The following is a 27,633-nucleotide window of genomic DNA, read 5'->3' as shown; positions in this document are numbered from 1 at the left end:
TCTGAGGGTCTTGGGCCAAGATGTGAGAGACAGGTTAAAAACTCTCGTTTGCAAGCTTTTGTTCCGGTACTTGAGGATGCCAGCAGAGATTTAGGAAAATAAATAGCGTATTGAGTGGGTTGAAGGAGCTGGACTGGCTTTTCCAGGGCAAGTGCTGACTCTGTGTGTTTTCTCTAGGGGGAAACTCGGCCGGTATCCTCCTTGGCCAGGAAAGGTGAGTGTCTTGCTCCTAAAGGAAGATAACTGAAGATGGGTATGAGGAGGTGGAGAATATAAGATTCATTCCTCTACATTTCTAGCATTAAGTTAAACGGGGCCAATTCAGATGGCGCTTAGAATTTTGTTCCCCCGAGTTTTTTTTAAAAGGCAGTACAGTATACACCAGATCGTTTAATCTGCTCTAATCACTATTTGTTGATTTAGAGGAGGTTTATGAAGTTTCTTTTTTTTTAACCCCGGAAATAATTCTAATCTGAATTTAGCTTCATGTTTAAATGTAACAAAAGGAGAAGAAAATATAAATTATCCAGGAAGACAGAGAAGTCTAAATGTAGGTTAGTGAAAAGCCAAAGTATTTTTGTCCCAACTAAGTTTAAATCTTCTTTCTGTGTTACCATATGTGCTACTCCAGTGCCTCTTTGCAGAAGTTGGCATTCCAAATTTTGCATGAGGTGATCTATCATTGCTTTCCAAATGTTCTGTTTTTATATTCTTGTTCAGAGCCCAGGAAGTGTCTTTAGATGGTCTCTTTGCAATATGGTGTTTTCTGTGCTTCAGTTGTCCTTTGTTTTCACTATTTCCTATCTCAACTCTTCCTGCACAGGAAGTATTTCAAAGAGCATCCTCTGCATTTCTTCGGTAACCAATGTCACATGTTGGGGGCGCAGCAAAGGAGCAGGGGATGCTGTTGATTTAACTCCTGGTAAAGCAGGGCCACTGCAGTGAAAGGGATATTGTGTTTACTAAGCCCTGCGCCACATGTTAGATATTGGGAACTTCTAAAATATCTGCATGTTTCCACACATCTCAATCAAAAAATGGGAGATTTAGGCAAGTACTGGCCTTGGGTTCTGTTTTGTACATGAATAAATTTGTTTATAAGTAAGTTTTTAATTGACTTTTTTCTTACCAATGTAGAGCTGTGCAGAGCACTGTGGAGCCACTAGAAAGTGGGCTGTTATGTTGCCAGCCAACCTTTTTCCCCCTTTTTACTCTCCAGATTGTTAATCCACCGAAGGACTTGAAGAAACCTCGTGGAAAGAAATGCTTCTTTGTGAAATTTTTTGGAACAGAAGACCAGTGAGTAGTAGTCACCAGGAGTCTCCCTTTGCCTTTCTTTCTGTGTTACCTGGAGTTTGAGCTGCTTTGAGAATATTCTAAGGATCCTTAGTTCAGTCTTCTTGTAGTGTATAAGACTGGCATCAAATCCTGGCTTCATACCTAAATAAAGGTGCAGTTTTCTGCAGAAATTGTCTTATAAGAGCTATGTTCAGTTCTCTTTTAATGCTATATTATCATTATGGCTCATGCATGAGGTATACAGTGAAAACTAAAATTTTATTTATCTTAATAAAATTGTTCAATCTTGTTCTCATTTGTAAAAGTAAGTGATTTGCTTTGACATTATTATAGTAAGTCTTTTTACCAGATCTGTCCTAAAGTTGAGCAAACCAAGACCATTAATCTGAGACTCTTTGACCATATAGCATGTCACAGTGAGGGGAAGAACATATATTAATTTGAGTTACTACTGATTTGTTTAGCTTTCTCATCACTGCATCAAGTTTCTTACCTCAGTCTAGCTAGATGGTTTGATTTTTTTTTTTTTGAGATGGAGTTTCACTCTGTCACCCAGACTGGAGTGCAGTGGCATGACTTCAGCTCGCTGCAACCTCCACCTCTCAGGTTCAACCGATTCTCGTCCCTCACCCTTCCAAGTAGCTGTGACTACAGGCACATGCCAGCACCCCCAGCTAATTTTTTTGTATTTTTGGTAGAGACGAAGTTTCACAATGTTGGCCAGGCTGGTCTCAAACTCCTGACCTCAAGTCATCTACCCCCTTAGCCCGCAAAGTGCTGGGATTACAGGCAAGAACCACCGTGCCCAGCCAGTTTGATTTCTTTAAGTAGTTGTATTTCTATTTATTACTATTATTATTATAGGAAAATACGGGCTTAGATTTGAAAAAAAAAAGTCTGTGACTTCTCTGGTAAATCTAATTCTGTTGGTTAAAGTATTTCTTCGTAGAAAATGATATAAACAGTATTCTTCACTCATCCAGGAGTTTTTATGTCAGAGTGCTCTTCCTGGTTTCATGTTTACAGATATACCCAGCCCCCAGTTCTCTATCACAAGCCAGCGTAGTAGCCTGTGGTGGCAATATTTCAAGGAGATCATTGGCTTGGAGCTGTGGAGGCAGAGCTTCTGGAAGAGGGAATGTTCTTATAATTCCAGGGATTTAAAAAAGAAGATTTGGCTGGGCATGGTACCTCAGGCCTGTAATCACAGTACTTTGGGAGGCCAAGGTGGGCGGAGGTCAGGAGTTGGAGACCAGTTGCCAACATGGCAAAACTCTTTCTCTACGAAAAATACAAAAATTAGCCAGGAGTGGTGACGCACAGCTGTAATCCCAGCTATTTGGGAGGCTGAGGCTTGAGAATCACTTGAAACTGGGAGGCAGAGATTGATTGAGACACTGCACTGTAGCATGGGTGACAGACTGAGACTCTCAAAAAAAAAGAAAAATTGTCCTCAAGTGTTGTGTGTCCACACTCTGAATTGCTTGACGCTGAGGGAACTTGTAGGAAAGCAAGTGTTATGGTTCCCACCTTCCAGATGCTCAGTTAAGTGCCAAGTTGTAAACATTTCAGAAAAGATTATGTGCAGAGTGATGGCTGGGCAGGGTGGCTCACGCCTGTAACTCCAGCACTTTGGGAAGCCGAGGTGGACGGATCACTTGAGGCCAGGAGTTTGAGAGCAGCCTGGCCAACATGGTGAAATGCTGTCTCTGCTAAAAATACAAAAATTAGTCGGGCATTGTGGTACACACCTATAATCCCAGCTACTCAGGAGGCTAAGACAGGAGAATCGCTTCAACCTGGGAGGCAGAGGTTGCAGTGAGCCGAAATTGCACCACTGCACTATAGCCTGGGCAACAGAGCAAGACTCCATCTCAAAAATAAAAGATTATATGCAGAATTAATTATAGCAGGTAATAATTAATTCTAATTCTGTAATCCTAGCATTTTGGGAGGCCAAGACAAGAGGATTGCTTGAGCCCAGGAGCTCAAGACCAGTCTAGGCAACATTGCAAGACCTTGTCTCTACGTAAAAAAATTTTTTTTTTTTTTTTAAATAGCCAGGTGTGGTAATATGCAATCGTAGTCCCAGGTATGCAGAAGGCTAAGGCAGGAGGATTGCTTGGGCCCAGGAGGTCAAAACTGTAGTGAGCCGTGATCACGCCATTACACTCCAGCCTGGATGACAGAACTCTACCCTGTCTCAAAAATAAAATTCTAGAAGAGGGAGAGATCAATAGAGAGCCATGAAATCCAAGAAGACTGACAGAAGAGATGGGATTGGAATCAGCTCTGAAAGATAAATAGAATCTAGATGGGCGGGGACTATACGGGTATTTCAGGCAGCGGGGATACTATGAGCAATTGGCATTGAGCTGGGTGTTGTGGAAAGGGAGAGGCTCCCTGTCTGGGGTAACGTGCTTAGGAATAACAACCAATATGGTTGGCCCAAACTTCATTAGCTGAATGAATAGTTACACAAGTCTGAAACAAAAATGGGAACTCAGTCTCGTCATAGGGAGCCTGAAAGCCATTGTTTCCTTATGATAAATTTTTTTTTGAGACAGGACTGGAGTAGCATGGACATGGCTCACTGCATCCTTGACTTTGCAGGTGCCACAGGTGTATGCCACCATGCCCTGCTAAATTTTTTACTTTTTTTTTTTTTTTTTTTTTTTTTTTTTTTTTCCTGTAGAGACAGGTTCTTGCCATGTTTCCCAGGTTGGCCTCAAACTTCTGGGCTGAAGCGATGCTCTAGCCTCAGTCTCCCAAAGTATTAGGATTACCAGTGTGAGCCATGGCGCCAAGCCCCAGTAATTTTTTTTTTAATAATTTTTTTTTTTAATGCTAAAAGACTAGATGAATAAGCTGGGCATGGTGGCTTACGCCTGTAATCCAAGCATTTTGAGAGGCTGAGGCGGGCAGATCCTGAGGTCAGGGGTTTAATTCCAGACTGGCCAACATGGTGAAACCCTGTCTCTACTAAAGAATATAAAAAAAAATTAGCTGAGCAGGATGGCTGGTGCATGTAACCCCAGCTACTTCGGACGCTGAGGCAGGAGAATTGCTTGAACCAGGATCTGGGAGGTGGAGGTTTCAGTGAGCCGAGATCATGCCACTGCACTCCAGTCTGGGCTACAGAGCGAGACTCCATCCCAAAAAAAAAAAAAAAGGCTAGATGAATAAACTGATCCTTGTTTATAACAAGTGCTAGAAATAGGACACAGAAAACTGGAGTTGAGTGAATTTCAGAGCTTAACCAGGCAAATAGGTGAAACCAGTGGTGATGTGCTTGCTGCAAACAAAAATATCCTAATGGTGGTAGTGGTGGTGATACCATTTCTAACCGACTCAAGTTCTTTGGAGGGTTATAAACAAGTGGGATATAAGGCAACTGCTAAATGCAGTATTTTTAACCTTGTAAACTCCCTTGATAGAGTTCCACATTTTTAAAGACTATATAAAAATAAAGTCACTGTGGTAGTAATGTGTGATCTTTTTGGGGGTAGGCAGTTAACTTAGCAAAAGGAAATGAAGGGTAAGGATGTACAGGACTTCTCTAAAGGATGAACACTTCCTTAGTGACCAGTGCTGGGGCAGATTTTATTTAGTGTTTTTCTATTAAGGCAAGATCTCCATATTAGCTCGTGGCAGCAGATTACTTTGGGGAAAGAGTTCTGGATTGGTTACCTGCCTAATGTGCATTCAGGTACTGGTTTCACCCTGCTCCATGATCTGGGCAAGCTATTCACCTTTCTAAGCCTCTGTGTCCTCCACATAAGGGGATAATAGATACCCTCTACCTCATAGGAAGGAAAAGTAGTATAACTTGTGTAGTGTGGCTTGGCATATAGCAGGTGTTAGGAGATATTGAGCCAGGAAAATAAATCTGCTGGGAGAGAACAAGTGGCGGGGGGAGGGAGAGAGAAAAGAAATATGAGAGTTGCAGAGTATGGAAAACTGAGAGAAAGAGACTCCCCCTATGAGAGAGTGGGGGGAGTGTGTGTGTGTGTGTGTGTGTGTGTGTAAAGAAATATGAGAGTTGGGCCGGGCGCGGTGGCTCACATCTGTAATCCCAGCACTTTGGGAGGCCGAGGCGGGTGGATCATGAGGTCAAGAGATCGAGACCATCCTGGTCAACATGGTGAAACCCCGTCTCTACTAAAAATACAAAAAAAAATCAGCTGGGCATGGTGGCGCGTGCCTGTAATCCCAGCTACTCAGGAAGCTGAGGCAGGAGAATTGCCTGAACCCAGGAGGCGGAGGTTGCGGTGAGCCGAGATCGTGCCATTGCACTCCAGCCTGGGCAACAAGAGCGAAACTCTGTCTCAAAAAAAAAAAAAAGAAATATGAGAGTTACAAATTCCTAAAGGATGTCAGCCAGGTATGCTCTTTTTACCAAAAAGGCTTTGAATTCAAAACCACGCCTTATTCCACCTTTATGTGAAACTGTACTGTGCCTCCCCAGGAATACTATGTGCACTTCAGATCACGTTTCCAAAGTGATCTGTTAGAACTGGCCAAGATGCAGAAAAGGGAACTGAGACTAAAAAGCAGGACTCCGCAATGTGGAGAAGCAAAGATTGAAGGAAGCACAGGATCAGGATGTAAGGAACAGTATGGCCTGGAGGACCTTTGTGACGGGCACTGTGAGTGGATTGTCATGCGACTGTGTTTAGGACCTGCGTGAGGAGCACTGGATGAAATGGGTGTTTAAGAGGTGGTGTGGACAGGTATTACAAGGGGATTTTTTAGGGATGAGAACTAATTTGTAAAGACAAAACCATAAGTGGTTCCTGGAGAAGCTGGACTGCGCCTCACCTTTGACATGTGACGTCAGGGATGGGGGTATGTGGTCCCGGCACATCCTGGATGGGGGCACCATTGGTTACTGACTCTGGCCGAGGTGGATAGGGTCTGAGCCAGTGAAATGTCCTGTGTTCCTGAGGAATACCGGATTTGGTCAGAGATGTTCAATTTCAAAACTGGCATGCTACTTAGGGAAAAGATATGTGAAGTTACAGTTTTTTATTTGCAAGGTCTTTTATTAAAAACAACAGCTCCCGGCTGGGCGCAGTCGCTGACGCCTGTAATCCTAGCACTTTGGGAGGCCGAGGCGGGTGGATCACGAGGTCAAGACATCGAGACCGTCCTGGTCAACACGGTGAAACCCCGTCTCTACTAAAACTACAAAAAATTAGCTGGACATGGTGGCGCATGCCTGTAATCCCAGCTACTCAGGAGGCTGAGGCAGGAGAATTGCCTGAACCCAGGAGGCAGAGGTTGCGGTGAGCTGAGATCACGCCATTGCACTCCAGCCTGGGTAACAAGCGCAAAACTCAGTCCCAAAAAAAAAAAAAAAAAAACAGCTCCTATGATAAGATAGTCGATGATTCCAGTCTTTTAGAAACCTGGTTTTTCTCTCTCCCTTTCTCTGCCACAAGATCTAACAAATTGTGTTGACATCCCACCATTAGGAGAGGGCCAGACCTTCCTAATCTTGTGTCTCAATGAGAGAAGGACTTAATAGTATGTTTTCAACTCCCTGAGCCGGTTGGCTAAGGCAAAACTGCCCATGGAATTTTTCTATTTTCATGGAAACACAAAGGGGATATAACTTCGACATAAACCTGCCGGCTCCACCTGGTGACCACAACCAAAGATTAGTTGTCAAGTGCAGGAGGGTCCGTCTTGGACAGGTCTGATTAGTGGTGACCACCCATCAGAGAAGAGACAGAGCTAATGGTTTAAAAGTTTGATTGCGGCCAGGTGCGATGGCTTACACTTGTAATGCCAACACTTCAAGAGGCAGAGGCAGAAGCATTGCTGGAGCCTAAGAGTTCAAGGCCAGCCTGGGCAACGCAGCAAGATCCATCTCTCCAAAAAAACTTAAATAGCTAGCTGTAGTAGCATGTACCTGTGGCCTCAGCTACTTGGGGGACTGAAGCAGAAGGATGACTTGAGCCTGGGCAGTCAGGGCTACACTGAACTATGATTGAGCCACTGCATTCCAGCCTGGGTGACAGAGCAGGACCCTGTCTTTAAAAAAACAAAAAGTAGGCTGAGCGTGGTGGCTCACACTTGTAATCCCAGCGCTTTGGGAGGCCGAGGCAGGTAGATCACGAGGTCAGAAGTTCAAGACCACCCTGGCCAACATAATGAAACCCCATCTCTACTAAAAATACAAAAGGTTAGCCGGGTGTGGTGATGTGTGCCTTTAATCCCAGCTACTTGGGAGGCTCAGGCAGGAGAATCACGTGAACCTAGGAGGTGGAGGTTACAGTGAACTGAGATCGCACCATTGCATTCCAGCCTGGGCAACAGAACCACACTTTGTCTCAATAAAAAATAAAAATAAAATGTTTCATCAGTGGCTGTGGGTAGTGGAGCAGAGGGAGTGTTCATTTGAATTACAGGTGTTTGGAAGCCACCAGAAAGCAACCAGTTCAGCAGATTGTAGACAAACAGTGGAGAGGCTGCAAGTGGCTACCTTCGGTTTTCCATAGCAGTCTCACCTCCAGTCCTCGTGGCAGTCCTGTCAGGAGGTACGCAGGGTTATTTTTCTGGTTCTTATTTTTTAACAGATGAGGAAACTGAGAGGCCAGGGCTACTTTTTCCATCAAGCTACGTCTAAGGTAGACAGGTCTGACTAGATGTGAGGTGTATGAGTCAGGACTAAAAGCAGCTGTTTTAGAAGGATTTGTAGTTAATAATTAGAAGCATGGCAGCTTGGAAGCATCCCTTTTTCCTTTTACCTGGCACCTGATTTGTGTGGGTTTTTTTCTGGTGCCTTTATTTCTGAAGAACCTAAGAGTTGTACCTGTAGCACCTCAGTAATCTTCAGCCCATTTTGATGGATTTTTTTAAAAGGCACGCATAGAAATTTTTTACTAAGTATTCACCAAATCCAAATGGAAAAGCAAACCCACACCTTCTGGCCCCGTCTTTGTTCTCACCTTTTATTTTATTTTATTTTATTTTATTTTATTTTATTTTATTTTTGAGACGGAGTCTTCCGCTGTCGCCAGGCTGGAGTGCAGTGGCACAATCTCAGCTCACTGCAACCTTCGCCTCCAAGGTTCAAGTGATTCTCCTGCCTCAGCCTCCCGAGTAGTTGGGACTACAAGTATGCACCACCATGCCCAGCTAATTTTTATATTTTTAGTAGAGACGGGCTTTCACCATGTTGCCGAAAATGGTCTTGAACTCCTGACCTCGTGATCCGCTCTCCTCAGCCTCCCAAAGAGCTGGGATTATTCTCACCTTTAGACTCTATGTGTGTGTGTGTGTGTGTGTCTGTGTGTATGTGTGTCTGTGTGTGTTCTTTCTCATCCATCCTCTCCTCACCATTCCTCTTTTCTCTTTCTCCTACCTTTAAGGCTTCAGCGCAGGTCACTATGTCTGTGCAAAGGCTGAAACACACATGAGAGGGTTCGAGATTGGTCATAGGCTGATAATGTTAATACACAGTTTGTAGATGTATAATTTTCCTTTCTTTTTCTTTTTTTTAGATCAAGCCTTGCTCTGTCACCCATGCTGGAGTGCAGTGGCACTATTTCCACTCACTGTAACCTCTACCTCCTGAGTTCTAGCAGTTCCTGCCTCAGCCTCCCGAGTAGCTGGGATTACAGACGTGTGCTACCATACCCGGCTAATTTTTTTGTTTTTTTGGCAGAGATAGGGTTTCGCAATGTTGACCAGGCTGGTCTCGAACTCCTGGCCTCAAGTAATCTACCTGCCTCAGCCTCCCAAAGTGCTGGGATTACAGGCGTGAGCTGCAACACCCGACCCTACATGTATGATTTTCATTTAAGAGGAAAGCAAATCAGAAGCGTGGAAATTACTGTAAATACCAGATTTTCATTCATTTGGATTGGAGTAATCTGAGAGTGGCTTATCAGCGGTTTTGTATTTATAGATGAAGAGAGTTTTTATAGAAAGTGTATCAGGCCACCAGGGTAAATTGGCTGTGTTACAGGTACAGTTATGCCGGCTGCCAGGCAGGAGCGACCCACCAAAGCAAACCTCAGGAAGTCATGGGGGAAACCCTCTGGGCAGTCAGAATAGCCTGTGTTCTATTACAGAGCCCTTTAGTATTGATTTGGTGTTTTTTCAAGATAATATGTGTTCACCATTCAAAAAAAGCTGTAAACATCGTAACAGTGGCATTAATCCCCATCCCACAGCCACCTGGTTAGACCAGTTTCTGCTGGTGTGTCCCTCCAGAGATATCAGTGCAGAGTCAGCCCTTTTTTCTTGTCTTTGCACAAGTGGTAGCACATAACATGCATTGCTTTTCATCTTGCTCATTTCCACATAGCCAGATATGTTATGGGACTTCCATTTCCTTCTCTGGAGTATCTTGCTTGTTTTCAGGCATTTACTACTACAATGTGTCGTTCATTCCATTGCAGATCAAAGCAAAGCCTCCTACGTTAGACATAACTTGAGTAAGCTTGATTTTTGTGACTTTCTAGCCCACAGCCAGTTGGGCTGAAAGATACCGCTCCATCTAAAGCTTGGGAGGATATTGGGAAAATCACAAGTTATAGCTTATATCAAGGAAAGAAACTTTAAAAACCAACAGTAGCAACAACAACAAAACAAACACTAAAGCCTTACACAGCGGAGCATTGTAGCACCTTGTAACTCACTGGTGAGCAGTACATCCTCCTGAACATCTGGGAAGGCATCCTTTACCCAGTGATGATAAGAGAACTATAATTTTTAGAGAAAAAATTATATTCAGATAACAAAAGTAATTTAAAGTTTGGTTTGCTTACAAGAGGTAATCCACCTAAGCTGGGTTTTGTTGTTGTTTTTGAGATGGAGTCTTGCTCTTTTGCCCAGGCTGGAGTGCACTGGTGCAGTCTCGGCTCACTGCAGCCTCCGCCTCCTAGGTTCTGGCGATTCTCCTGAGTAGCTGGGATTATGGGTGCATGCCACTGCACCTAGCTAATTTTTATATTTTTAGTAGAGATGAGGTTTCACCATATTGGCCAGGCTGATCTCAAACTCCTGACCTTAGGTGATCCGCCTGCCTAGGCCTCCCCCAAAGTGCTTGGATTACAGGTGTGAGCCACCATGCCTGGCCAAGCTGGTCTTTATGACTGTTTTCTGATGTAACAGGATGCTTCTCCAGCAAAAGCTGATGCCTTAAATAGATGAACATTTCTTGCATTTACCCTCTTATTCATACTGGCAGTTCATTTAGCCATTTTAATGTTTCGGAGATGGTTATAAACAAAATTTCAGTATCTCAAATGCTTTAAAGTGAGTGGAATTTTGACGTACGTTTCCTTACAGCAGAAATTAGTAAACCTTTTAAAATGCTTCAACAAAAAATGGGATTGATGCCTTGGCACTTCCTTCACAGACATCTTTACCTTCCCATTCCCTCAGAATCAGGGGTTGTTGTGAGGCTGGGGAGTGGGAGGCAGGGATGGAGGTAGGAGGATGAGGGCATGGGTGGGATTAGGAGTCTTGGAGCCTGTTGTCCCATCTCAAGGGGCTCCATAAAAATCACCTTGTTAGTCTTACATTGGGAACTTGTGTGGTTCTCAGCTTCTGACCACAAGTTCCTAGGAGGAAGAGACTGGTCCTGAGTGTCATGACTCTTTAAGCTTCATGCCTGATACTGGTTGTGTCATCTCAAACCCATGGGTTAGTATGATAGCTTCACTGACTTTTGGGGCTGGGTCTGACTTTGCATCTGATTGCTCTGGTCTCTCATTAGCATCCCTATAAGGAGAGAGAAGGGAGTCATTTCAGGGATATACTTGCTAGAAAGTCTGGGGTCAAAATCTCATTCCGCTTTTCCTCCTGGTAGATTGGACTCATTGGCACTCTCATGTTGAATTTCAAACTTTAAGATGAGTTGTCACACCTGTAATCCCAGCACTTTGGGAGGCTGAGGGGGGCGGATCACGAGGTCTAGAGATGGAGACCATCCTGGCCAACATGGTGAAAACCGTCTCTACTGAAAAATACAAAAATTAGCTGGGCGAGGCTGAGGCAGGAGAATTGCTTGAACCAGGGAGGCGGAGATTGCAGTGAGCTGAGATTACACCACTGCACTCTATCCTGGCAACAGAGCGAGACTCTGTGTCAAAAAAAAAAAAAAAAAAAAAAAAAAAATGATGATTTGGTTACTACAAAGGAATTTCCAGGTTCACACCTGTAATCCCAGCAGTTTGGGAGGCCAGGGTGGGTGGATCGCTGGAGGCCAGAAGTTCAAGACCAGCCTGGCCAACACAAAGAAACCCTGTCTCTACTAAAAATACAAAAATTAGCTGGGCATGGTGGTACGTGCCTGTAGTCCCAACAACCCGGGAGACTGAGGCAGGATAATTGCTTGAACCTGGGAGGTGGAGGTCACAGTGAGCGAAGATCGCACTATAGCTTGGCTGACAGAGCAAGACTCTGTCAAAAATAAAAATAAAAAATAAGGAATTTGCCTAACTCCTCTAGTTGGAGCTGTACCTGGAATACCAGCTTCTGTATCCCCATTGGTCATCTTGTCTCACTTAGCCATGGGTGGCATGCCTGATAGTGGTTTGCTGTCTTGACATCTGCACGCCAATTGGTCCCAGGGCTGTTTTTGCACAGACCCCATCATCACAACTACTGGCACCAGGTAGCTGGTAGAGGGTTGGTAGTATTATTTGTATGTACAAAGGTTAACACTGTCACCAATATTCTCTACTTTTCTATAAAGAAAACAACCTTAAGCCAGTGAGACAGCCCAGTTTCTATATCCTTAACCTCATCTACTTTTTCTGAAGGTTATGCTGTGAAACCTGAGAGTATCACAAGCTAAAACATGTAAATTAACTGATAACCTTAGCAAGCCTGTGAAATTATTTTGTGCTTGGATTCTATAAGCTGCATGCCATTGAGGGATACCATAGAAAGCCAGCTGCAGCAGATTTGTTCAGGTTGGTGTGTCCAGATACCCCAGAATTGACACCTGACCACATTCACTTTCTTTTTTTTTTTTTGAGACGGAGTTTCACTCTTGCTACCCAGGCTGGAGTGCAATGGCGCGATCTCGGCTCACCGCAACCTCCGCCTCCTGGGTTCAGGCAATTCTCCTGCCTCAGCCTCCTAAGTAGCTGGGATTACAGGCATGCGCCACCATGCCCAGCTAATGTTTTTTGTATTTTTAGTAGAGACGGGGTTTCACCATGTTGACCAGGATGGTCTCGATCTCTTGACCTCGTGATCCACCCGCCTCGGCCTCCAAAAGTGCTGGGATTACAGGGTTGAGCCACCGCGCCCGGCCCACATTCACTTTCATATGTTACACATTGATGATTGGAATTAAAAATTAAATATCTTCTACCTTTAATCTCAAGAATCTTGTTTCTATTTCTTCTTTTTATTTTTTTTTTTTGAGACATCATAAGACAGCATGGCATCTCATTTTTAAATGTATCCTTTTGTAACTGCTACCCTTATTCCAAACCATGTGGTCCGTGTTTTGTGTGGTTTAGTAGCCATGGTTACCATCATTTATGAACAAATATAGGCTCAGTGGCTGTGAATATCCGTAAAAGCCACAAATTTTAGAAGATGTTGCATTTCTTCAGCTCCGTAACATCCCTGACTCTCTGTTGATCAGCAGATCATAAATCTAGTTCTGATTGCTGACAGGCAGCAAGCATTTTCCTGCGGAGTAATGCTGCTATCATCTGTCACATTTCCAGGTACCCTGATTCCCAGGGATCTGTGTGTGGCCATTTGTGCTGCCTGGTGAGAATGGGAGAGGGTCTCCAGATTTCTTTTCTGCCCCGAGGAAGTGGCAGGCATATGTGGTTGGGCATTGAAGGCTGGTAAACAACAGTGGAGATAAACAATCTGCAGGCCGCGCGCGGTGGCTCACGCCTATAATCCTAGCACTTTAGGAGGCCGAGGCGGGTGGATCACGAAGTCAAGAGATCGAGACCATCCTGGTCAACAAGGTGAAACCTCGTCTCTACTAAAAAAATACAAAAATTAGCTGGGCATGATGGTGCGTGCCTGTAGTCCCAGCTACTCGGGAGGCTGAGGCAGGAGAATTGCTTGAACCCAGGAGGCGGAGGTTGCGGTGAGCCGAGATCGTGCCATTGCACTCCAGTCTGGGCAACAACAGCGAAACTCCGTCTCAAAAAAAAAAAAAAAAAAAAAAAAACAATCTGCAACACTGGAGGAATTTGATGTGTGGTTGCTGCAGTTGCCGTGGTGGTTGTTTAGGCTCAACATTCTGAGATGGTTGAGAGCATGTTTTGAAAAAAATGGCGAGGCCTCTTGCAAAGTCCAGTTAAACCAAATCAATGTTTACACTGTGCTGCAGTGAGGTTATCGATACTTTATGGCATATGCAATATGGATCCTACCCTTTCTGTGTTTGTTTTCTGCTAGTGCCTGGATCAAAGTGGAACAGTTGAAGCCATATCATGCTCATAAAGAGGAAATGATAAAAATTAACAAGGGTAAACGATTCCAGCAAGCCGTGGATGCCGTCGAAGAGTTCCTCAGGAGAGCCAAAGGGAAAGACCAGGTGAGAGACGACAATGTTCACTTTCTTCTAACGCCAGACTGCTTATTTTTGCATAGTAATTAGCAGATTAAATGTCACCCAAACCCAAACGTTTGTTCTTCTGAAATGCCACTGGAGAAAGCTACTTCAGTTCTAAGGTGGCAGCGTTTTGCTTATCAGCCTGAAACTCCCTGTGGCTAACCTTGCTGGACTAGGTTGTTGCTTTTAGGAAAGTCGCTTGAACCCAGGAGAAATAGCTCAGCATTTGAGTCTAGCACAGGCCATTTCTTCCTTTTATAGCACAGAGATTAGGAGCATAGCCTCAGAAACATATATACTACGTGGATTTAAATCCCATCTCCTAGTTTTGGGACCTAGGGAAAGTGACTTTTGATATATATATATTTTTAATCTGCTTCTCCCAGTGTCTGAGGAGAACAGCAGATTGTATTTCTAGGATCATTTTGAGGATACTACACAGAGTGCCTGTAGCAGCGTGTGGCACCTGTAAATGGTGGTGGCGATGGCGGCAGCAGCTGTGGTGGTAGTTATCATTATTATTATTAAACTTTCAGACGTCATCCCACAATTCTGCTGATGACAAGAATCGACGTAATTCCAGTGAGGAAAGAAGTAGGCCAAACTCAGGTGATGAGAAGCGCAAACTTAGCCTGTCTGAAGGGAAGGTGAAGAAGAACATGGGAGAAGGAAAGAAGAGGGTGTCTTCAGGCTCTTCAGAGAGAGGCTCCAAATCCCCTTTGAAAAGAGCCCAAGAGCAAAGTCCCCGGAAGCGGGGTCGGCCCCCAAAGGATGAGAAGGTTTGTTTTCTCTCTGCAGCTTCCGGGATTAGTGATGTCCTTTTAGTATAAAGTAGAGTTAAGCTCTACAGTATGCTTCTGCTCACGGAGTGGGAGCAGAATTCTGTGCTCAGGAATCCTGCAGGGCAGGTGTGGTGACTCACACCTCATCCCAGCAACTCAGGAGGCTGAGGCAGGAAGAGGCTTAAGCATGGAGCTCAAGGCTGCAGTGAGCCAGTTGTACCACTGCACTCTGGCCTGGGTGATTGAGTGAGACCCCAACTCTTGTTTTAAACGAAAAGATAAAGAATCCTGCAGACCAGGTGAGAGACACGGCCTGGGTGCAGGTGTGAGGTAGCAGCACTAGGCAGGAGAACACTCCACTTGAGCCAGTGTGCAAGAGCTGGTCCTGGCAAGGGCTTAGCAAGAAAGAAGAGCAGGCATTCCAGAGGTGGAGGGCACGGCCCGTGTGAGGCTCGGTGCTAGTGAAGATACTCTTAAACAGGGAGAGAAGAGGGAGGAGAGCAGAGAAAAAGGAAGCTTGTCCCTGGATCATGGAGAGCCTGAAGTTCTACCTAAGGAGTGTAGTACTGAAGCATCCTAGAGTCAGTGGGGCCTGTGAAGGTGGCTGAGCTGGTGGCACTGTGTTTCCCGTGTGTGCGTCAGTATTCGCACAGTGCACAGGATAAAGGTTAAGAGCCAATTAGAAGGCTAAAGCTAGGTGTGCATTCATAAGGGGGTGATTGCATATATCACAAGCAAAACGGTGAGAGGTGCTTCAGAGGAAGAGTTCCTAAGATTCCATAACTGGTTATATAGAGGATGAATGAGAAAAAGGAAAAGATTTCCAGCTTCATTCCTGGGAAAGTGATGATTACTTTCTTAAAAGTAGAGGAGTGGGCTTGTAGAGATGGCTTGTCGAGAAAGAGTACCAATTCTTTCTGAAACGTGAAGAATCTGAGGCAAGGCCTAGACAGTCTGGGAGCTGTCTTGGTGCGATCTCAGGATAGAAATGTCGATTTGGGAGGGGACTTTGTAAAAGGGTAGTTGAGTCCAGGCAGTATGATGTAGCTTGTCTCAGGAAGAGAGGTAGAAGAGGAAAGGGCAGAAGGCTGCTTTGCAGCAAGAATGCCGTGCTTGGGTGTAGGAAGGAGTGGGAGGAGCTAGCAAGATGAGATAAAGCAGTGAGGGTGCATCTCTTGCCTTCTTGCTGACAAGATTTGAGGCCAGTCTTCGAAGGCCACATAGAAGAATTTCAAAACGAAGGGGTCTGTGTCAGGAACACGGCAGGATTGTCAACAGCAAGATAAAGGGAACAGAAGCCAGATGACTGGCAGAAACAGTTGGGTGATGATGCCATAATGAAGCACTAGGCATTGGATCAAGGCTCAAAAATTCAGACACCAGCGAGCCCAGGCAGGTAACGGAAGCAAGTGTAGCTGACTGGACTTAAGAAGCAGTGGCACAGGTCCCAGGCACCCCAGCTAACGTGCGTTGGTGCTCAGAGCAGCAGAGCTGGCCATGGTCAGGGAGTCTGGGGAAGTCCTGCTCCGTCCACAGGGTTCCAGCCAGCTTCTGCCAAATTGTCTGTTTTTTTTTTTTTTTTTTTTTTTTGTTTTTTTTTTTTTTTTCTCAAAAGAAGCTGGAAATTATTTCTGAACTTCAAAAAGAAAAAAAAAAAAGCTGGAAAGGCCAGGTGGGGTGGCTCACACCTGCAGTCATAGCACTTTGGGAGGCTGAGGCAGGAAGATCACATGAGCCCAGGAGTTCAAGACCAGGCTGAGCAACATAGTAAGACCCTTTCCTACAAAAAAAAAAAAATTGTGGTGGCTTGTGCCTGTAATCCCAGCATTTTGGGAGACTGAGGTGAGCAGATTTCTTGAGCTTAGGAGTTCAAGATGAGCTCTACAAAAACTAAAAAATTGCCCAGACATGGTAGCTCACACCTGTCATCCCAGCACTTTGGAAGGCCAAGGCAGGAGGATCCCCTGAGGCCAAGAGTTCAAGACCACCTTGGGCAACATAGGGAGACCCCATCTCTATTTTTTTTTAATTATTTAATATAAATGAATTAAAAATGAGCTGGGGTTGGTGGCATGTGCCTGTAGTCCCAGCTATTCAGGAGACTGAGGTGGGAAAATCACTTGAACCCAGGAGGTAGAAGTTACAGTGAGCCAAGATGATGCCACTGCACTTTAGTTTGGGTGACACATTGAGACCCTCTCTCAAAAAACAAAAAAGAAAAAAAAATAGCTGGGCCTAGTGGTACACACCTGTAGTCCCAGCTGCTTGGGAAGCTGAGGCGGGAGGATCACTTGAGCCCAGAGGTCAAGGCTGCAGTGATAGGTCACTACAGTTGTACCACTGTACTCCATCCTGGGCAGCTGTGTGAGACCCTAACTCAAAAAAAGACAGAAGCTGGAAATACAGGTTTTTATGTGAAATATCCCAATTTTAAATATGCTTAGTTCAAAAATATGTCTTGGGCACACAGGAACATCTCTGGGATGCCAGAGTGAGGCCTCTGTGAGAGACAGCCCTTCTCACTGTAAATGACCTAAGGCTGAGGGAGCGGTGAGAGGAATGGTGATGCTATCCCTGAATACCATGACCCCAGGGTTTGGAAAAACTATCAGCTGCAGTGCAGAGAAAACTTTATAGGGAGCATAATCTAAATTGATCCACAAAAAATGTAATGTGCCTTTAGAGTTTATTTCCTGGAATCCAAAAGGAATCTGGGCTGTCAGATTTTATACTATTTCCCAAGTTGATATTGGCCTGGTATGTGAAGCCATGTATCTCACCAGTGACTGTGTCATCTCGGAGAGAAACACCTTCTCCTTGGATAAAGGGAAGTACAAAGCCGGGCGTGGTAGCTCACGCCTCTAATCCGAGCACTTTGGGAGGCCAAGGTGGGCCGATCACCTGAGGTCAGGAGTTCGAGACCAGCCTGATCAACACAGAGAAACTCCATCTCTACTGAAAATACAAAATTAGCTGGGCATGGTGGCACATGCCTGTAATCCCAGCTACTCGGGAGGCTGAAGCCAGAGAATTGCTTGAACTGGGGAGGCAGAGGTTGCCGTGACCCAAGATCATGTCAATGCATTCCAGCCTAGGCAACAAGAGTGAAACTCTGTCTCAAAAAAAAAAGGGGGGGGAAGTCCAAAGGAGAGGTTATGACAAGGGCCCAGAGTTTGAATCACATATATGGGATCTTGACAAGGCACCTTTGCCTCAATTTCCTCATCTGATTGTTAGGAATTATAACAGTATGTGCCTCAGAGGTTCACTGTGGGGATTAAATGAGTGACATGGACACAGCACTTAGAACAGTGCCAGTGTACAAGGCATTTGATAAGTTCATTCGGTTTATTTCACAGACAGTAGCCAGTTGTGCAGTGAGAACCCCAGAGGCCCCTGACCAGGTTTACAGGGACTCATCTCACAAGCTCCCAGTGAACAGCAGCCTGCCCTTGGGTCTGAATTATTAATCTGGGGAGTAGTGTAGCATACCTTGGAGATACTGCAGGTTTGATTCCAGACCATTGCAGGTCACACAAATGTCTTGGTTTCCCAGTGCCTGTATAAGTTATGTTTATACTGTAGCCTGTTAAGTGGCACAATAGCAGTATATCTTTTAAAAATGTACATACCTTAAGTTAAAAATAACTTCATTGCAGCCGGACACAGTGGCTCACTTCTGTAATCCTAGCACTTTGGGAGGCGAAGGCAGGTGGATCACAAAGTCAGGCATTTAAGACCAGCCTGGACAGCAGAGTAAAACCCCATCTCTACTAAAAATACAAAAACATTAGCCGGGCGTGGTGGCGCATGTTTGTAATCCCAGCTACTCAGGAGGCTGAGGCAGGAGAATCACTTGAACCCGGCAGGTAGAGGTTGCAGTGAGCCGAGATTGTACCACTGCACTCCAGCCTAGGCAACAGAGCGAGACTCTGTTTAAAAAAAAAAAAAATGCTTCATTGCTTAAAAAAAAAAAAATGCTGACACAAAGACATAAAGTGAGCACGTGCTGTTGGGAAAATGGCCCCCATAGACTTGATTGACACTGGGTTGCCACAAACCTTCAATTCGTTTAAAAAAAAAAAAAAAAAAAGTGCAACACTTATGAAGCACAATAAAATAAAGCGCAATAAACCAAAATGTGCTTGTGGTCCAGGAGCTCTACCTTCTATTGACCTTTCAAGGTGCCCTTCCTGCCTGGTCTTTGTGCTCGGCCTGGCCCATAGTGAAAGGACAGAGCTGGCGAGTAGTACAGGACAGATAGGGGTTTCAGTTCAGCACCTTCAGACAAGTAGGGAATCGGTGCCTGGGCTTTGGAATTTAGGTGCATTTTAAATGTGATCTAGGCTGGGCATGGTGGCTCATGCCTATAATCCCAGCACTTTGGGAGGCTGAGGCGGGCAGGTCAGGAGATCAAGAGATTGAGACCATCCTGACCAACATGGTGAAACCTCCTCGTCTTTACTTAAAAAAAAAAAAAAAAAGAAAAAAAAAGTATATATATATATATATGTTAGCTGGACGTGGTAGCGCATGCCTGTAGTCCCAGCTACTCAGGAAGCTGAGGTAAGAGAATTGCTTGAACCTGGGAGGTGGAGGTTGCAGTGAGCCAAGATCAGGCCACTGCACTCCAGCCTGGTGACAGAGCAAGACTCCGTCTCAAAAAGAAAAAGTGATCTCTCCTGTAGTCTCAGAGGAGGGTGTTTGTGTGTGTGTTGCTATAGTAATTGTCGTCTGGCTGGTGAGCTTCTCTTAGAAACAGTGAACAGTCGCATAGGCTGATAACTTGGCAAAGCCCCAGATGAGTGCCATTCCTGGACATAATCTCCTGCCCTGTGAGGATTAGTGGAAACGGCTGACCTTGACGGCAGAGGCGTTGATTACATGCAGGCAGAGGAAGGCTGGGAAGTTAAATACAAGTTAAAAATGTAGCTTCTCCATCACATTATCATTGTGTGAGATGCTCCATGGTGACACTTGACTGATGCCTGCTTTATCACACAATGCAAATAAAGAACACACCCGTCATTGCAGAATATTCTTTTGGGCAGCTCTGGGCTGGGCCTTTCTTTTCCCCAAAAAACCTGTATTCAGCAAATGTTTATTGAGCAATTCTACCATAGACCAAATGCCTGGAGGGAGAGCAGCTTAAAAGTCAGACAAGGCTCATTCAATAAATATTGAACCTGGACTGTATGCCAGCGTGGGTTTTAGAGTAGGCAAAGCTGGCAGAGTTCTTGCTTTCCTAGGACATGCTACTAATATGACAGACCCTGGAACCAAATTCTGTCAGTCACCCCGGCACAGTGGCTCACTCCCATAATCCCAGCACTTTGGAAGGTCAAGATAGGAGGATCACTTGAGGCCAGAAGTTAGAGACCAGCCTGGCCAACATAGCAAGACCCTATAAAAACAAAAAATTAGTAATTATTTTTTAAAATAATTGCAAATAATAAATCTACAAAAATTAAAAATTAGGTGGGCTTGGTGGCACACACCTATAGTCCCAGCTACCCAGGAGGCTGAGGTGGGAGGATCAGTTGAGCTCAGGTGGTTGAGGCTGTGGTGACCTCTGATTAAGCCCCTGAACTCCAGCCTGGGTGACAGAGCTGGAGTATGCCTCCAAATTAATAAATAAATTGTATCTACCACACCAGTGACTGGCTCGGTTACCTTAGGCAAGGCTACTTAAGCTCTGTGTGCCTTAGTTTCCTCTTCTGTAAAAGAAGATTATAATAGTTCTGTAAAAGGAGATAATAGTTTTGTTTCTTGAAGGGATGAGAATTACATGAGAACATACGTATTAAATAGCATTTACAGTAATGTCTAGTGCATTGTAAGCCCTATGAAAGCATTTGCTGTCATTATAATCCACATCAGCATTATGTTCTGTGGGCAAAGGTACAGAGAGGTCAGTTGAAGCCACTCTGATAAGTTGACATTTCAACAGAGTCCTAAAATGAGCCTGAGCCAAGGAGGTAACTGTGGGAAGAACATTCCCAGTAGCACAAAGGCACCAGGGCAGGCACGTGCTTGGTGTGTTTAGGGCTGGGGTGGAAGGCCAGCAGAGTGCTAACGAGCTGGAGAGCAGTGGGAGGGAAGGAAGAAATAGGACTTGAGGTTGGAGATTGGCATGGGGTGGATGGGAGAGTGCAGAACTTGCAAGCCCCTCCCTGTAGGCCATGTTCATAAAGCCCGTAGCTTCACTATGTGAGACTGGAAGCCAGTCTTAGGCAGAGAAGTATCACGGTCTGATTTGTCTTTTTGGTAGATCACTCTGGCTGCTGTGTAGAGACTGGACTCTAAGTGGAAGCAGGGAGGTTTATTTTTGCAACTGTCCAGGTGGCCAGTGATGGTGGTCTGAGTTTGGGTATTAGTAGCCAGAATGGTGAGAAGGGGTTGGGCACATCCCCAGCGGTAAAGCCCCATTTGTTACCAGTGGATTAGAGAAGCGAGGGGTCAAGAAGGGCTCTAAAGATGTTGGCCTGGTAGAATGGAGCAGGTGTTCTCTAAGACTGGAAAAATGTCAGGAGTGGTTTAGGCAGGGGTGTCAGGAGGGCCACTGTAGCTGGAAGGAAGCAACCAAGGAAAGGGAATGCAGGGTAGCATCAGAGCAGTGGAGAGGGCCCAGAGCAGTGTTAAAACTGGAAAGACGACCCTTTGCCCAGGAAGAACGTGAGCCGGGAACTTCGGTGAAGAGGAGCCGCTTGCCCTACCGCGTCCTCGCCTGTGTCCATCTCAGGATAGCTTGGGCTCTTGGGTTCCAGCCACTCTGGAGGTTAATTCTGCCTTTGTTATGGTGGCTATAAAATGTGGGCAGATCTCCCCAGCACCACGTGGTTTTATTTGTTTTTTTGGAAATATGGTGGATTCCTTCTGAAGCCGCTCTTGTTGTCTAAATGTTCGGTATTCACCATCAGAAATGTGCTCTGCAACTTTGTGGACAGTACTGCAGATCATACTTGGGCTTTCTAATTACCTCCATCCTTGTGAAATTTAGACATAAGCACATGTTTTATTATTTCCAGAATCAAGAAGAGTCACTGTGTGTTAATGGGAAGAACTGGCTCGTTTCTCCTGAGGGACAGTCATCAGAACAGTGGCTGGGGGTTGGCTTGAACTTGCACCTAGACCATGGCACTTGGAAGGGGTTTCATTGGGGTTTGAATGTGATTTTAAAATGCCCTGCCCCTCCCTCTAGGATCTCACCATCCCAGAGTCTAGTACTGTGAAGGGGATGATGGCCGGACCAATGGCCACGTTTAAATGGCAGCCGACCGCAAGTGAGGTAAGGAGCTCTCCTGCCGGCAGCAGCTTAGGGCTGCATCTTAGGGCTGGGTTCCTGGCGTCCCTTTGTGATCCTCTTTTTCCTTTTTCATCTTTTTCTTTTGTGTGGGGCTTAATTTATTATTACAAAATAGTATAGAAGTCAATGAGATAAAAAATTAAAAATCTCCTCCCTCTGGCTTGAGCACTGTAAAGTTTGAGGTGACTGATTTCAGTCCTTTGGGATGCCCACTCAGCATTCATTTAGATGATGATAGACCTATGTTTAGTTTTTGTTATTGTGGGCAGGGCTGTTTTTCATAAAAGTGGGATCATCTCACAAGTTTTCCCCGCTGATATTTAGTAAACACCCTCTCATTGTCTGTAATTACAACTTTGATGTTTGGTTCTGTTACCCTTGGTGCAGCTGCGCCTGTTGCTGGGCATAATAATGGAAAGCCCATGCCTGCAGGTCCGCCATCCTGGCTACTCTGTTTCTGTTAATATGCTCAGTAAGATGAGATCCCCCAGGGCATAGGTACCAGACACAAGTAGGCCAAAAACCCTGAAATTCCAGAGAATAGATGTGACTTAGCCTGCTGGGTCATCTGCTGTACCTGATAAGTACTGAATTTATAAAACACTAGTATGCTTATTAATATTTTCCCACCGGATTATTGGAATAATTTGCGTACCAACCTAGCAGAATCATCTCTTCTTTTCCACTTGAAAGCCAGTTTTCCTCTAGCTGGAATGGGGGTTGTTTATAAAAGGCTTAGGCTAAAATGGGAAAACAGTTTCCATACAATTGTGAAAAAAGAGACCAGAATCCAGAGGTGTTCCAGCCATAGGAGAGTCCAGTTACTAGGGAGAAGGAAATGACCTTTGGTGGCAGATAACTGGTTTTATTTCATTGTTTTCTGGTTTCAGCCTGTTAAAGATGCAGATCCTCATTTCCATCATTTCCTGCTAAGCCAAACAGAGAAGGTGAGTTGCGCTTTGAGACTCTTGGCCCTTGGTCAGGGGCTGGCCAAGGAGTACTCCTCCACTGGTTCCTGGCCTGGCCAATCTGAAAAGTGAGGCTCTGCCAGTGCACTGCCCAGAGCAACTAGCCCAGAAGCCCCTGTATGGGCCCACTAATGAGCCAAGCATTGTTAAGATTAAAAATAAATCCAAAGGCCGGGCACGGTGACTCACACCTGTAATCCCAGCACTTTGAGAGGCCTAGGCAGGTGGATCACCTGAGGTCAAGAGTTTGAGACCAGGCTGGCCAACCTAGGGAAACCCTGTCTCTACTAAAAATATAAAAATTAGCCGGGAGTGGTGGCGGGTGCTTATAGTCCCAGCTACTCAGGAAGCAGAGGTTGAGCGACCTGCCTGGGAGACAGAGCAAGACTCCGTCTCATAATAAACAAACAATAAACCCAAAAAAAGCTTTTAAAACCCAGCCAGCTGTGTAGTTCAGACATTCATGGAGACCTTTAGAGTCTAGGGCATTGTCCGGGTGCGGTGGCTCACACCTGTAATCCAAGCACTTTGAAGGCCAAGGCGGGCAGATCACCTGAGGGTGGGAGTTCAAGACCAGCCTGACCAACATGGTGAAACCCCGTCTTAAAAAATAAAAACATTAAAAATAATAAAAAATAAAAAATACAGCCTAGGGCATAGGGCAGAAACCTAACATTGTACACAGTCAGCCCTTCCCTCTCCCCACCACCACCCCGCCATGAACTAGCCCATGTTGCATGGCAGACACATCTTGAGGCACACACCCAAGTCCTGTGGATGCAGAGGGATGCTCTCCCAAGGTCTGCAAGGTTACAGGTTAGGCTAAGCCTTGCTAGGATCTGATGAGAGTTTGTGGATTTGGAGTTGGATATGGGTTCCAAGCTTGTAACTTTGGCACATGACCTCACACCTCTGGTTCTCAACACCATGGCCAGCAAAAAGACCTTGTAGAATTGCATGGGGACTTGAATGAGGTAACGTGTATGAACTTCCTAGTATAAATTTGGAGTTGACTAAAGTATATAACAAATACGTATTTGATGTTCACTTCCCACTTTAGGCTAATCCTTTTAGGGGATTATTATGAAGACTGGTTAAGTCCTCAGTTTAGTAAGTGGCCTCTTTTCTCCTTCTTTATTAGCCAGCTGTCTGTTACCAGGCAATCACAAAGAAGTTGAAAATATGTGAAGAGGTACGTAGGCGTCATACCTCTCCATTTTAATTTTCACCTGGGGCCTTAAACTGCATGCAGACTGACTTTATGATGTGTGCTTCCTATCCATAGGAAACTGGCTCCACCTCCATCCAGGCAGCTGACAGCACAGCGGTGAATGGCAGCATCACACCCACAGACAAAAAGTAGGACCTTTGACGAAAAGGCCTCCAGTGGCCTGGTTCTGTTGAGGGTGGGAAGAACATGACCGCAGGGGATTGAATGGGATTCCAGCTATTGCTGTGATTGAATGGAAAAGGCGGGAACATTGTAACTCGTACTGATAATGATTTGTCTAGAAGCAGTTTGACTCATAGGAGTCAGAAGCTGTGTAAATCTATAGTAAGGTCTCCCTTGGGCATAAGCTGAGGGATTGGCTCCAGAACTCAAGAGCAAGGAGCACTTGGATCAGTGGTCCTCAGACTTCCCTGTGCCTTAGAGTCACCTGGAAGATGGCTTCTGAGTCAGTATGTCTGGGCAGGGCCCAAGAATTTGTATTTTTAACCAGTTCCCAGGTGTACTGCTGCTCCTGGCCAGAGAGCCACACTGTGAGAACCACTGGCTGAGTAGAATCATGATGAAGCCCCAAAATTGGCCATGGTGGGGCAGGTGGGGGAAGAGAGATGAAGGTGCTTGAGGGTCCTCACTGGGCGCCTGCTGGCTGTCGTGCACCCTGCCCAGTGTGGGTGGGGCAATTCCTGGACATGATCACAGACCCAGCTTCCACCGAGCATTACCTCTGTGCCTGTTCTGTAGGCCCATCTCTTCTGTAGAGTCTTGTTGACAAAAAGGTGTCTTTTCTGAGAAAACCTGTTCTCTGGAGCAAGTGAGCTAAGTCAGTCTTCAGTTTGTGCCTTTCACATTGTCTTCTCAGACTGAAAACACTGCATCTTTTACTTTATGTTTTTGTACTGTTGAAATCACCAATTATACCAGTTATTTTTGGTGAACTTCCCTCTGTAGAGGAGAGGAGATAAGGGTATATTAGGTGCTAACAAAGGGGGAGAAGAAGGTCAGCTGTTAATTTAATGAGGATTATGTTAGTTTTAAAAACAAAACAGGATGGGGCTGAGGACGGAATCCTGATGTTTTCACCCAGCACGTTTATTGGCCCATTAGTCAAATTTTAATATGAGTATGAAGCCAGCATCAAAACCAACCAGTTTCGGTGTTGCCCAACCCACCTTAATCCACATTTCCGTCTTATTTGGGGCCCAGTGTGAAGGAGTTTCAGTTGCCATCTTAAAAATCCAGAAGCAGTCAGGCACAGTGGCTCGTGCGTGTAATCCCAGCACTTTGGGAGGCCAAGGTGGGCAGAGACCACGAGGTCAAGAGGTCGAAACCATCCTGGTCAGCATGGTGAAACCCTGTCTCTACTAAACTACAAAAAAATTAGCTGGGTGTGGTGGCATGCACCTGTAGTCCCAGCTCTTCCGGAAGCTGAGGCAGGAGAATCGCTTAAACCTGGGAGGTGAAGGTTGCAGTGAGCCGAGATCATGCCATTGCACTGCAGCCTGGAGATAGAGTGAGACTCTGTCTCAAAAAAAAAATACAGAAGCTTGGCCAGGCGTGGTGGCTCACGCCTGTAATCCCAGCACTTTGGGAGACCGAGGTGAGCGGATCATCTGAGGTCAAGAGTTCAAGACCAGCCTGGCCAACATGGTGAAACCCTGTCTCTACAAAAATTAGCCAGGCATGATGGTGGGTACCTGTAATCTCAGCTACTGGGGAGGCTGAGGCAGGAAAATCGCTTGAACCCAGGAGATGGAGGTTGCAGTGAGCCAAGATCACACAGTTGCACTACAGCCTGGGCAACAGAGCGAAACAGCCTCAAAAAAAAAAAATCCGGAAGCTTCATCCCAAGTCTGCTGGACTTCCTAGAACACCAAGAAAGAAAAGGGAATTCACCTGTCATGATTTAGAATCATGGGGGAATATTGCAGTACCCAAATAATGAGGTGACAAGAAGATACCTCCTTGTTTTTAAGCCTCAACTTGAAGCAGTGGGCCAGGGGGCCTATTTTGGTGAGGAAGGCGGTAGGTTCCATTTTCAACATGTGATCCAAATTAATACAGGCTCAGACCGGGAGAATGTGAGCAGCCGATATTCTAGCAGAGATTAGGGGCCCATTTGTAGGGATGGTTCCAGAAGACCAAAACCATGGAAAGGATGACGGAGTCAAAGTGGAGGAGCTGCAGGGGATGTCCAGCACTCAGAGAAAGCCTAAATTGAAAACAAGAATATGGCCAAGTACAGTGGCTCATGCTTGTAATCCCCACACTTTGAGAAACTAAAGCAGAAGGATCTCTTGAGGCTAGGAGTACATGACCAGCCTGGGCAACACAGCAAGACCCCATCTCTACCAAAAATTTTTAAAACTTATCCAAGCATGGTGGCACACATCTATAGTTCTAGATGCTCAGGTGTGCTGAGGTGGGAGGATCACTTGAGCCCAGGAGTTTGAGGCTGCAGTGAGCTGTGATCACACCATTGCACTCCAGCCTGAGAGACAGCAAAATGCTGTCTCTAACAAAAGAAAAGAGGCTGGGCACAGTGGCTCACGCCTATAATCCTAGCAGTTTGGGAGGCCAAGATGAGAGGGTTGCTTGAGACCAGAAGTTTGAGACCAACGTGTCCAACATAGCAAGACCCGCCCCATGCCTCTTTTTAAATAAATAAAAATAAATAAATTTTAAAAATATAAAATAAAGCAAGAACTTGACATGATCAGAAAATAGGAAAGAGGATTTTTTTTTTTTTTTTTTTTTTTTTTTTTTTTGGGCAGAGTCTTGGTCTGTTACCCAGGCTGGAGTGCAGTGGCGAGATCTCGGCTCACTGCAAACTCCACCCACTGGGTTCAAGCAATTCTTCTGCCTCAGCCTCCTGAGTAGCTGGGATTACAGACACATGCTACCCCACCCAGCTAATTTTTGTATTTTTAGTAGAGACAGGGTTTTACCATATTGGCCAGGCTGATCTTGAATTTCTGACCTCGTGATCTGCCCACCTCGGCCTCCCAAAGTGTTGGGATTACAGGTGTGAGCCATCGAGCCCCACCAAAAGAGGCATTCTTTAGCACCCTTGTCACATGCAAGGAGAAGTAAAGAAGTACAACAATCAAGAAAAGACAGTTGGGCAAGCTAGAAGTCACCTGTAAAAGCAGGTTGAAATAGCAGCAATGGTGGCCAGCCAGCCCCCAGCTCTCAGGGTTGCAGGAAGGAGCAGGCAGAGTATATGAATGTGTGTGAGCAGACTGGCCAATGAGTACTTCTGTCACAAAGATCAGGAAGGACCTGTGGAAGGAAGGGCTGGGGGAGTGCTGAGAGGTTTGGGGGAAGGCAGGCATGGGGAGAAGGATTTGTGGACTGGGAAAGTTTGGGTTCCAAGCTCAGGTAAAGGACTTAGCTTTGGAGAGGAGGGGCAAGGCTCACTCTGTTGATAACAGGAAGACTGGAAAGGCAATGTATGGCTGGAGAATTGAAGTTGGGAAAGAGAGGTGAAAATT

General features: G+C 45.4%; 1 protein-coding gene across 7 annotated transcripts in view; it reads left to right on the top strand.

Moving 5' to 3' along the window:
• GLYR1 (glyoxylate reductase 1 homolog) overlaps nt 1-27,633 on the top strand; it is a 44,394-nt gene that overhangs the window by 1,024 nt on the left and 15,737 nt on the right. For 5 of the 7 annotated variants that reach the window (XR_004262569.1, XR_004262570.1, XM_032258040.1 and 2 more), the window contains exons 2-9: nt 178-214; nt 1,220-1,299; nt 13,702-13,840; nt 14,395-14,637; nt 21,842-21,928; nt 22,837-22,893; nt 24,056-24,106; nt 24,200-24,273. Coding sequence is in view for 5 of the 7 variants with exons in the window: in XM_032258040.1 (XP_032113931.1) it covers nt 178-214; nt 1,220-1,299; nt 13,702-13,840; nt 14,395-14,637; nt 21,842-21,928; nt 22,837-22,893; nt 24,056-24,106; nt 24,200-24,273 (768 nt within the window). In the remaining 2 variants the exon portion in view is untranslated. The remainder of the gene's footprint in view (nt 1-177; nt 215-1,219; nt 1,300-13,701; nt 13,841-14,394; nt 14,638-21,841; nt 21,929-22,836; nt 22,894-24,055; nt 24,107-24,199; nt 24,274-27,633) is intronic. The other 2 variants (XM_032258043.1, XM_032258041.1) reach the window with 1 other exon arrangement.

Source organism: Sapajus apella, unplaced genomic scaffold (genome assembly GCF_009761245.1).
Source record: "Sapajus apella isolate SASKATOON/1434 unplaced genomic scaffold, GSC_monkey_1.0 scaffold99, whole genome shotgun sequence".
Taxonomy (NCBI): Eukaryota; Metazoa; Chordata; class Mammalia; order Primates; family Cebidae; genus Sapajus; species Sapajus apella.
The sequence above is the reverse complement of the archived record's forward strand: the minus strand, read 5'-3'. Positions and strand labels throughout refer to the sequence as shown.